The 12,130-nt window shown below is 33.0% G+C and overlaps 1 protein-coding gene across 4 annotated transcripts in view; it reads right to left on the bottom strand.

Moving 5' to 3' along the window:
- Positions 1-7,585, bottom strand: part of LOC128547321 (guanylate-binding protein 2-like) — a 44,002-nt gene extending 36,417 nt beyond the window's left edge. For 2 of the 4 annotated variants that reach the window (XM_053519661.1, XM_053519662.1), the window contains exons 1-8: positions 7,413-7,585; positions 6,972-7,036; positions 5,874-5,924; positions 3,895-3,945; positions 3,348-3,398; positions 1,957-2,007; positions 1,391-1,441; positions 150-200 (exon numbers count right to left, since the gene is read on the bottom strand). In XM_053519661.1, the coding sequence (XP_053375636.1) occupies positions 150-200; positions 1,391-1,441; positions 1,957-2,007; positions 3,348-3,398; positions 3,895-3,945; positions 5,874-5,924; positions 6,972-7,021 (356 nt within the window). In that variant the 5' untranslated portion in view covers positions 7,022-7,036; positions 7,413-7,585. The remainder of the gene's footprint in view (positions 1-149; positions 201-1,390; positions 1,442-1,956; positions 2,008-3,347; positions 3,399-3,894; positions 3,946-5,873; positions 5,925-6,971; positions 7,037-7,412) is intronic. The other 2 variants (XM_053519663.1, XM_053519664.1) reach the window with 1 other exon arrangement.
- Between the last annotated feature and the right edge of the window lie 4,545 nt (positions 7,586-12,130).

Below are 12,130 nucleotides of genomic sequence, written 5' to 3'. Positions count from 1 at the left end.
AGTCTTGACTTATGCATCACTGGATGATATAATAGACAAAATTTAGCAGAATATTAACGGTCTCTTTCATCTTACACAATGATTGCAAAACTGTACTATCAAACATGTTTGAATTTATGTACGCAATAATTTATATGAAAATGTATAACCTTTTTGATAGCGTAATCTTTGATGGTCCGTCACGTTTGTTGGCAATACCACTGAAATAAATAAAAAAACATTAAAGGGAATATAATGTTACAGGTTCTTTTGTTCTATGAATATACATTACTAGGAGTAGCTTGTTAAAGAATACGCAAAATATTAATGGAATGCGACGTTTTTCAAGCAATTACGAAATATATAGATATTTCAAAGTAGGCCGAAGGCATTTTACAAGAGCAAGGAATTATCGATAAAATGTAAACTAAAAAGGTCAAAAATTACATCATTCTTCTGGATTTTTTTAACATTAGACTTTTTGTGATTTTTTAAATATTTCATGATAACTAAAATATTATTTGTATTTCTTCATATTTCGATATCAGCCGTTGAAATACAAAATGAAACATTTGCACTTGCATTTCAAATCTACTAGTTCTCGTCAAGTTCTTGAATGTATCAAATTATATTGTTTATCACATCGTCTAGTGTGCTGTATCATAAATTCCAATTAAATATAAAGTCACGTCTCCATTTGTTTAAAAAGTATTTCTATTATTAAACAAACATCTTTTCATTTTTTACTACGCTTTCATTTGTTACAACAAACAAGCTCACAGCATATCCCTATCTCCACGCTCCTTCTTAAATGTCAAAGCAATGAAAACAGGTTTTTAAATGGGAGTACTTCATTGTTTGCAGGATGTCTTACTGGGTCATTTATTCCTTTTCAGTTATGATTTATTTGATATTATCAAACTTTAATGAGTTAAACGAACAAAGTAACTCGCATTACGACGTGTCTTATCATCTTAGGTAATATTCTTAGACTAAGGTATGTAATATTCTTAGATCTAAGGTATGTCAAGACGTTGTTATTAATGATGGAATGTCTTTATACAAGAGTTGATTAAAAATTAATGTCACCGGAGCAATAAAAATGTGATTAATGAACTGAAAACAACAACAATTTCATTAGAAATGAAAAGGGTTTTTATTGTTTATGAAAGAAGCTATTTTTTCATTGAACCGAATTGTCGCCAGGGGTGACTTTTGAAGTTCTACATATCTATAATTATATATATAATTATTACAAATTTACATCGATGTCAGTCAGTGAAAAATAAAAATGGCGGAATAACATATACAGTGTCATATTCTAAAGCCAGTGCCTATTTTCATCAATCGAACGAATTGCAGTCATTTTTTGATAGAAGTAAGTAATGAAACATATTTGAAATTATAAAACCTTGTTGATGATGTACTTGCACACGGTCCTTCCCGTTTGGTGGCTATACCGCTGAAATTAAGGTAGAGAGAATATAAAGAATAAAATATAAGCGGTTTAGAAATAACTTCTGTAAGTTTATTGTTTTACTAAATGAGTCTGAGAGGGGTCAGTAAGCAACCAAAGGCAAAATCTGATTGATAAGTCATTGACTGAAGCATAAACAAATAGCAGAAAATATTCAGAATATACTATTTATTATTGTGAATGGGAATTCATGTATAATTTAATTATGTAACTATAGCAGTATGGAAACATCCCGCAAAAGCGAAACAAAACGGACAAATATCAGCTCTAAAATATGCCACTGCATTACCACAAGAACGGCAGTCCTGGAATCTTAGTATATTAAAGTTTCATATCCTATAAAATGAAGCATCATGAACGTATCGGAAATAGCCAGTATATTACGCACAAATAAATGCGCATATAGGCAGAATGTTAGTGTTTTTCGTCAGTCAGAAGGGTTTCAAAAATATACCTATTATAATATTTTATTGGTAGTAAATTATCTGTAAATATATAACCTTTTTGATGATGTACTGGTAGATTGGCCAACACGTTTGGTGCCAGTACCACTGGAATAAAGGAAAAGAAAATGTTGGGAATAAAATGTTGGTTGCTCTTTTGTTCCATGAATTTGTTAAACTGATATGAGCAGCGCAAAACATTGATCGAATACAACATCTATCAGGCAATTATTAGGAAAACATTGCTCGAATGGGGCATCTATCAGGCATTTTTTAGGAAAATACTTCGCTGGAAATCCTTCAAGTTCATGAACTTTTCAGTAGGTCGTTTGTTGCATTAAGAAAACTTTTTATCCACAGTGTTTACCATTAATTGGAATTTTATACAGTTTCCTGAATTCTAAATACTTCGATTTTGGTAAGCGAAATAAAGTAAACTTTTAAGCATATGGAAGTCTTCCGTCTGGAACCAGTCACATTTTGTCAATGTTTCAAGGGATAGGAAATAGAGATCATATATAACTGCACTTTTTCTAGGTGTTCTGTATTACAAAAGTGCTTCTATTGTGACATTTTGATACAAGCAAAACTGTATTATCTGCACTATTAATTACTTACTGGTATTTCATTTTATTATTGGCTTGTTTAAAATTGACTTTTTACCATAAGTAAGTTAGCAAAATCATAGAAACCATGTTTTGAGGAGTAACTCAAACACATGTGAATAAGTCCTAAATGTTTTTGTTGTGCAAAAAAGTATGATATTGTGTCTAAAAAGTTTCCAATTGCAAGGGAAGTAAACTAATAGATATCTCTGCTTATAAGTAATAGCCAAAGGCAAGAGTTGTCCTTCGTTGTGGATCACAACTTCGAATTAAAAATTAAAACTCTGTTATTGGTGTTAACAAAACTACCATAAACTTCATATTTGTAAAATCCTTCTGGTTATTTGAAGAACTTGGAAATGAATTTCCAGACTTTATTTAATGAATATTTATCATTGAAAATTTTAGGGTCTATCTCTAGTTTCTTTCAACATAGCCAGTTAGGTTAAGGTTATCTGTATTCGTCTGGACCGGAAATGGACTAGAGAAAGTTATTAAAGTTTAATAACGATGACAAAAACATAAAGTATACGGATTGTCCCTGCGTAAAGAAATATTGAGACATCTGGAAAACTTGAGTTATCTGATATCGTGAACAATCAGATTAACAACATGCATAGTACCCATTTGTCGAACTGAACGTTTCAGTTGAAAAAATACGCAATTGCAATGGACTAGTATATTTTCTCGTTTTGTATCATGTCCCTCATAATATACTTCGGCATATACAATGCCATACTCTCATGCCAATGCCTTTTATCATTCGAACGAATTGCAACCAATATACTATTGAAACCTTTAGACAATGTAAGTAATGAAATACACTTGAAATTGCAGTAAAACCTTTTTGATAATGTCCTCGCAAACGGTCCTTCACGTTTGGTGGCAGTAACACTGAAATAAAGGTAGAGGGAATATATATAATAAAATATAAGCGGTTTAGAAATAAATTCTGTAAGTTTAATTTTTTACTGAATGAGTCTGATACTTGTCAGTAAGCAACCAAAGACGAAACATAACTGATACATCATTGACTGAAGCATAAACAAATAGCAGAAAATATTTAATATTAACAATTTAGCATTGTGAATAGGAATATAATTTATAGCAGAACGGAAACACTCCGCAAGCATATAATATCAGCTCTAAAATTTGCCACTGCATTACCACAAGAACGGAAGTTCTGAAATATCTCAGTATATGAAAGTCTTATATCCTATAGAGTAAAGCATCATGAACGTATCGGAAATAGTAAGTATATTACGCACACATAAGCGCAAATATAAGCAGACTATTAATGTTTTTTCTTCAATATGAAGGATTGCAAAATTGTACTTGCTAAACGCTTTATAACATTTCATTTGTAGTGTATTATCTCTAAATATATTACCTTTTTGATGAAATGCTGGTAGATGGTTCGTCACGTTTGGTGGTAGTACCACTGGAATAAAGGAAAAGAAAAAAATAATGAGGATAAAATGCAGGTCGCACTTTTGTTCTATGAACTTGCTAAACTTATAAAACATTGATCGAATACAACATCTATCAGGCAATTATTAGGAAAATACTGCGCTGGAAAATTTTAAGTTTATTAGTTAGTTTGCATTTCGTCCATTGAGAGCAAGACGGGCTCATCATCATATGGATAAAGAACGTTAATGAGCCCGTCTGGCTCTAAATGGACGATATGTTCGTCGTTTTTTGCATTAAATAAACTTTTTATCCAGAGGTATTTACCCTTATTTGAAATTTTATGCTATTTCTTGAATTCTAAATATTTCGATTTCGGTTAGCGAAATAAAAAAAGCTTTTGAGCATATTGAAAAGTCTTCCGTCGCGAACCAGTCATATTTGGTCAATGTTTCTTTCAACATCAGCCAGTCAGGTTATCTGTAGTCGTCTGAACCGGTAATGGACTAGGGAAGGTTATTAATGTTTAATAATGATGACGAAAACATTAAATATACGGATTGTCTCTTATCTGTAGAAAATGTTTTTATTGCTCACAAAGTCAGAAAATTATTACTATTATTATTATTATTGATTTTACTGTTATTATACCAGATTTGCTGAGCGCCCTTTTCGTATGAAATATACGTTCAAGGGCGATTTACAATAAAACATGTGACATTTCGCAGATATGTAGGAAAATCACAAAACATGACATATTCAATCATAAAACTGAATCTGAATAATTTGATTGAACGCATATTTTTATAAATGATATATGAATGGCGTTGTACATAATAATAATAATAATAATAATAATAATAATAATGATAATAACAATGTCAATAATGACAATGACAAGAATTACAGCCTTATTGTAACAAAGAGTCATGACTGCACCCCTCCCCTTGAGGTCATTTAACCCCTTTTGCCAATACCAGTGCTTAAAGCATCTGGTACGCCAAGACGAGCTGCATATACAGGTTCAACCCCACACCCGCCGGTTAATGGTGCAATCATATACTGCATTTTAAATACATACCACACACCACCCTACCCATAGAGACTTACCAACAAGTGCGTTTATTGAACAGACATTGGAAATATAAATGTTGAAATGTAAAACATTTTACAAAATATGTACAGTAAAGAGGTTTTCGTCAGCGATAAATGACTTGCTGTAGTTCTGTGTCACAAAATAACAATAGCATATTTATTATGGGTAGAAACAGTCACAGTTGGTATCCATGTGTTGTAGAAAATTTTGAAAAGGTGTGTTTTGAGAGCTCTCTTGAATGAATTTAGTGATGAATCTTTTCTGAGATTGTCAGGAAGAGAATTTCATAGTTTTGCGGCGGCAAAACTTCTATCACTGTATGAAACCAGTCGACTTTTTGTGGCACAAGGTTATTGCTGCACTTGCTGATCTCAAATTTCTAGTTGGCACGTAAACCTTCAGTAAGGCTCTCATATATTCACCGGCGACTGTCCATGCAAGGCCTTGAATGTTTGAATGAGAATGTTTTTATATGATTCTATCTTATATTTAAAGCCAATGAAGTTCTTTAAGGATTTATGTTATATGTTCAAACGTTTTTTTTTTCGTAATTAGACGTGCAGCTGTGTTTTGAACATTTTGCAGTTTGCTCGTTGTTGATAATTGTTCAACATGCATAGTACCCATTTGCCGAAATGAACGTTTTAGGTGAGAGATACGCGAATGCAGTGGACTTGTATATTTCCTGTTTTTGTATCATCCTTCTCATAATATACCTAGGGGTAGGATATAACATGTACAATGCCATTTTTCTCGTGCCAGTGCTTTTTTTCCTCAATCAAAGAGATTGGAAAAATATACTATCGAAAATTTTATGCTTTTAATTGATAATAATATTAATGAAATATTTGAAAATTTTAAACCTTTCCGATGATGTACTCGTAGAGAGCCCTTCGTGTTTTGTGGCAGTACCACTGAAATAAATGTAGAGAAAATATAGAGAATAAAATGTAAGCGATTTTTTTACCTATAAATATGTATTACTTGGAGTTGCTTGTATAAGAATAAGTGAAACATTGATCACATGAATATATATGAAAATGTCTTGTTTATCGCATATTTTAGGAAGCCATTGCATTCGTGCCAAGTACAAAGCTTTTAATTCACATCTTAAAACTTTCATTATTAGTTGTACGGTTAGTCAAACTACTTTGTGTTTTAATTTGTTTAACTAACCTTTTAGCAAATTTATGCCAAACAATAGATGGAGTGTCCCGTTCCCTCTCCGTCTCAAGTGTCGAAATTTACATTTCAAACCACTGACAATTGCTTTTATCTTTCCCGAACAAAAGTGATTAATGATGCATATTCGATGGAAGTTATAAATGATAGAATGCCTTTTTATTATTATGCCATTGGCTTAAAAAAGGGAAATGAAAATGCATCAGATATATAAAATCAATTTACTTCCCTGTCCTACATTAACAGTCTCAGATTCAGATACTACAGACATGTCTGAAATACTATTTTACTTATAAAAACCAGACATAATATTTCACTATGCAAAAGTATTACATAGATTTTTCACGAAATAGCCCGTCACCTCATGTATCTCGCCTAAAAGTAAAATCACCATAGGTACACGGCACGTTTCTATTCAATTCAGCAAACACACATGCATCAATTAATGTGCAAACAGATGGAATGAATGCGAGATCGTTCTAACAGGTTTGTCTAACATTTTTAACGGCTTTATACAGATTCATAGTCATTATCATTATGAATGTGATCATTTTTTCATGACACTGAGGGGCACGATGGGGACTAAACATGATTCACATGCCTTTAGAAACATCAGTTAGATAAAGTACATGAGCTGTCAGTGTCTTTTAATGATAAATATCCAACCAATCTACCCCGTCAGATGTGTCCGCCCGATAGGTATGAAGACAGAAACCGTGGTTCATATAAATGTTACAGCACTTATTTGTATTATGTTAAACCTGTTGCAAGTTCCTTACCCTCTCTTTCTACGCAATGAACCGGAAGTAATACTTTTCTTGGAATTCATGCTTCCTGTCTTTTGCTGAAATAGAGAAGAAGACACACGTACATGTATCTGTTTCTTTTCAAAAGAAATATAGGCATACATTGGTTTGTAGAACCATGAGTGCTAAGCAATCTGGTACATAAACGATCAAGGTTGACCCTATTTATTTTTGCACAGATATATCAATTAAGTGAACGCAAGAAATACTAAATTAGTTTTTCTTTGTATTATTTATTATAACAAATTGTTTATTTTAAGCACACGTGTATTTTACAATTGTAACTTTCCATATTGAATTCGTTGAATCATTTTATTCAACACGTTTAATAATTTCGATATGAAAAGACTAATGAAATATCTTCTATTTATCAATTCTATCAATAATATTATATAGGTAATCAAATGTACTCACCTCTGTGGATCTGAAATCCCGATTAAGCTTGCTATGTAGAATTCTTCCATATGAGCTATCACAGCAAATTTGCTCTTACCAACCTAATTGGTCATACATATATCCAGCATTATTTGTTCCTATTTCAATATAATTTGAAATGAACAATATGTCATGGTTTATCTTTCCGTATCTAAATTAAGCGCTTGCAACATCACGGGACACTGAACAATAAAGTTGTTATCAAATTATCTTATACGAATGAGCTGTACCATTATGTGTATTTTATTGACAAATGTGATAACTGCATTTCATACATTTCAGTTTTGTGATAATTATTGATAATATTTTATATTGTTATATCCGCGATATGGACGATTTAGAAGCTTTGTTTACAAACTTTTTAACAGCAAAGGTAGTAAATATTTTGAGAAATGTTTCTGTTAAAAATGTATACTTTACATGTACATCTGTAGATAAAAGTAAAAATAAATGTCAATATATAAAAAGGCAATCTTTGAGTACAATGTCAATAAAATATATGAAACAAGACATTGTTAAACAAGAAAAGAATATATATATATATTTTTGCAGAAAATGTAAAAATGAATATAACAGAAATTTGAGCGAGACAATGAATAATATTAGACGTAGTAAATGTTGGAAAATGTTAAAAAAGAAAAATAGTAATCCGTTCAGAAAAGGTATTAATATAGATTTTTTTTTCAATCATTTTCAGAACTTAGCACAGAATTCTTAATCAAATGAAAACGAAGATTGTTTTTATCTCCTTTTTTCTGATAATAATACCGAAAGTGCTTTTTCTGAACTTGATTCACAAATAACTACTACGGATATTTTATCTGCTACAAAATCGTTGGCTTCGAATAAATCATGTTCAATAGACTATATTCTATATGAGTATTTTTAAAAAAGTTAGTATTGATATAACAGTGTGACATATTCATCTATTATTCAATTATATACTAGAGCAGGGTAAGTTTCCGCCTAGCTGGTCAAGAGGTTTAATTATTCCGTTACATAAAAAAGGTGATTCGACTGACCCAGACAATTACATAGATATAACCCTCGTAAGTTGCTTTGCAAAACTGTTTTCTGATATTTTGAATAATAGACTTAAAAAGTGGGTCGAGCAAAACGATATCATGACCGATGCTCAGGTTGGATTAAGACGACATTTTAGCACAGTAGGCGCTATATTTATTTTAATTTATCTGGTTGAGAAACAGCTGAAGAATAAGTCATTTTTAATGCTTTGTTTTAAAGGTTACACAAAAAAGCATATGATTTAATTGCCAAAAGTTGTTTATGGTATAAAATAATAAAATCAGGGATCGACGGCAAGCTGTTTGCTGTTCTACAGTCGATGTATGAAAATGTTAAATCATGTGTGAGACATATGAATACTTTTTCAGACTTTTTTGACTGTAATTTAGGCTTGTTGCAAGGAGAGATAACCTCGTCGATACCGTTTTTTTTTGTTTTTGAATGACATTGAGATACATTTACAACAGAACATAAATGCTGGTATTACACTTGATCAGTTATCAATATATCTGTTATTGTTTGCATTATTATTTGCTCAATCAAAAGAAGCTTAGACACATCTGCGAGAAGGTATTTCTAAACCCGTTTTTTATGGGGATGTGGTTTACAAACTTCGTAAGATCTTGGGTCATGGTAATTTTCCAAATGTATTTGGTAAAATTATAAAACGTTTTATTAAAAAAGGTTACGACCCAACTGTTACGACCCAACTGTTTTGAGACATACCGCATGTTTAGTGTTCAACCCGTTTACAGTTGGACACTACGCTTCCCTCTTTGATTGTGTCTGACGGAAGAGGGGGAGGACTCTATGATAAGCAGTTTTTAAATCCTACCAGGACTGAACTGTTTTGATATCTGTCTTCTGGTCTGTTTCGTCAGGCCCTTAAGGGTGTTTCTTTTGTTGCTCTGTCTTCTGAAAAGGCATTGAGTACATGCGTTTTTGGTTCTAAAGGTTTGCTTTTTATATTTTTATACACGAGCATTTTGTGTTTTACATGACATGCCTTTTTGTTTCCATTACGTATGTTAGAGATTCACCTGGAGGGGATTACTTTTATTTACACTGTCCCGTGTCTTTGGAACATGGTGGGGGTAAGAGTGAGGTTGGGTGCGCACCATAAACCGGGTTAAGCTCCCCAGTGGTGTTTTTGCCACTGACCGTTCCAAGGCGGTGCCCCACTGTGTTCCTTTGTTTGTTCGTATTGTCCTTTTGTGTAGGTTTTGTGTGTGCGCGCGTGTATGTGTGTATGTTCCTTTGTTTGTTCGTTTTGTCCTCGTGAGTTGGCTTTGTGTGTGTGCACGTGTATGTGTGTGTGTTTGTGGTGTGCACGTCTGCGTGCTGTGGGTTTCGTTTTGGGGAGGCTGCGATTTTGGTACGTGGCATTCCCTGTTTGATATTTGTCTTTGTTTTTACCAGAATCATTGCATAATTTGGAGTCATATTGTAAAAGATGGAATCTTACTGTTAATGTTCAGAAATCAAATATTATTGTTTTTAGAAAGAGGGGAAGATTAGGCAGTACATATAAGTGGACATTTGAAGAAAAAGAAATAGAAATTGTTAATATATTTAATTATTAAGGTGTTGGATTTTCGAGCGGCGGTTCATTTAGCCATGCAACTAAGACATTAGCTGGAAAAGGTCACTGCTAAAACAAGGATTAATATACGGGAGGAAACGGTCCCGTATATTTCGAAAATACGGGAGTATACGGGGTGTATATTACAAATATACGGACCTAGTATACAATCCCGTGTCCGGAACATCTAGTATACGGGAAGTCCGTATATTTGTCATGCATATACGGGATCCCGTGCAAGTCGAATATACATGCATGTATATCTCCTGTATATATTAAATACACGAGTTTTCAAAAAAAAAAAAAAAAAAAAAACAACAAAAAGACAACAACACAAAAGTACCCATTAGAAATGGTGTTTATTAGTGTCCTGCTTTAAGATAAATGGTATTTTCATGTATTCGAAGGGTCTTTGACATTTGTCCCGTTTACTTGTCGTAATTTAGAATATACGGAACAAGTATGCCAGCCTGTATATTCTGGATATATGTGTATAGGAGAAATCGCCGTGCCGTCACGCATAAACATCTGTTTATCTGGTGGTGGGCGAAACAAATGTTTTTACATAGTTTGTGTATTGGGCCGGATTTTTTTCGCTCATTTATGGATTTTCAAAATTAAAAAAAAATTGAAATACTTAGTTTATATTATTAGGCACATTTTGATAATTAAACATTTATGTTCAGTGTTACTGGTTCAGTAGTGATATAAAATCGTGTATGAAGGGATTAATTGCACCGTACTTTTGTGAAAATTTCTGTTCGATGACAAAATAAAGTTTGATCAGGATTTCTTCTTTGTTTACAATGTAGTATTTTGTAATACTTTATTTCTATGCTTAGAGTTTCATTTCACCAATCATTCCCTGGTCGTCTTCCTAATGGCTAAGGGGTAACTTTCGGTTTTAACATCAATTATAGATAGTCTGACTTTTGTTGAAACACCGTTCAATTAATACTCCCTAGTATGAGTGACTGTCAAGGTTGTCAAACCATTTAGTGGCATTTAAAAGGAAGATATAGTGTCTTTTAATGATGTTTACAGATTCTGAAACATGGTATTTTGTCAAACATTAGAGAAGAATGATTTAGCTTCAATGATTTATTTGTCTGTGTAATAATGCACATCTCCAAAATATACGTCTTTTAAAGAAATGTTTACCTTTAGGACGAAATGGATACAATAAAACTGGTAGTCGTAGAGAAGAACCGTCTGTATCTTAAAGATATTTGTAGAAGCGAATTACAAAACATGTATGATATATTGATTAATCCGAAAGTAATCAAGGGCGCGTACATCAAGTCAGGTGGATACAAAATGTATAGAGAGGATTTTGCGAGGATTAGGGAAAACGTCAAGCAGAGACTACCTAGAGCTGATTCGAATTTAGTAAGTAATAACAATATTCTTTTTTTTTAACTTCACAGATACACAAAGACCAGTGACAAAAAATAAATAATTATTATAGTGGCTTTAACCATCTCTTCTAAAAATGTTCAGTATTTTTATATACAATGTACGATGTCTTAAAACTGTTTTCATGACATTCATTCTTATTGTTTCTGCACTGTCTGCTCTTTTACTTCTATGATCAACTTTAAAGTCAGTATTAGATCTGTTTTATATGGTGTCTGATTTATTCCATTTCGTTATTTCGCCACCGTGCCGAACGTCGCCCCGCCGAAATGCGCCCAGCCGAATGACTTCCCGCCAAACGTCATCCGCCAAATATCGTACCGCCTAACGTCGCTAGGCCAAACGTCGAACTGCCGGACGTCGTCTTTTCGCCATCCGAACTGTATTAAGAAAATTGGAGATAAAAGGTGGACATTCGGCGGGGCGACGTTTGTCGAGCCGACGTTCAGGGTTACGACTTTTGGCGGGACTACAGTCGGCGAGGTGGCGTTCGGCGGGGATACATTCGGCGGGGCGCCATGACGACGTTTGTTCATAGGTTTAGCAAACTTTCTTACATAAACAAAAGAAAATACTACTATTCCTTGTACGTAGTTGAAATTAGCGAATGTACTTTATATACCGTTTCCTACATATGTCCACAACTTAAAATTTCATTAAGCTGCAGATGAGT

This window comes from Mercenaria mercenaria, chromosome 12 (genome assembly GCF_021730395.1).
Source record: "Mercenaria mercenaria strain notata chromosome 12, MADL_Memer_1, whole genome shotgun sequence".
NCBI classification, from domain to species: domain Eukaryota; kingdom Metazoa; phylum Mollusca; class Bivalvia; order Venerida; family Veneridae; genus Mercenaria; species Mercenaria mercenaria.
The sequence above is the reverse complement of the archived record's forward strand: the minus strand, read 5'-3'. Positions and strand labels throughout refer to the sequence as shown.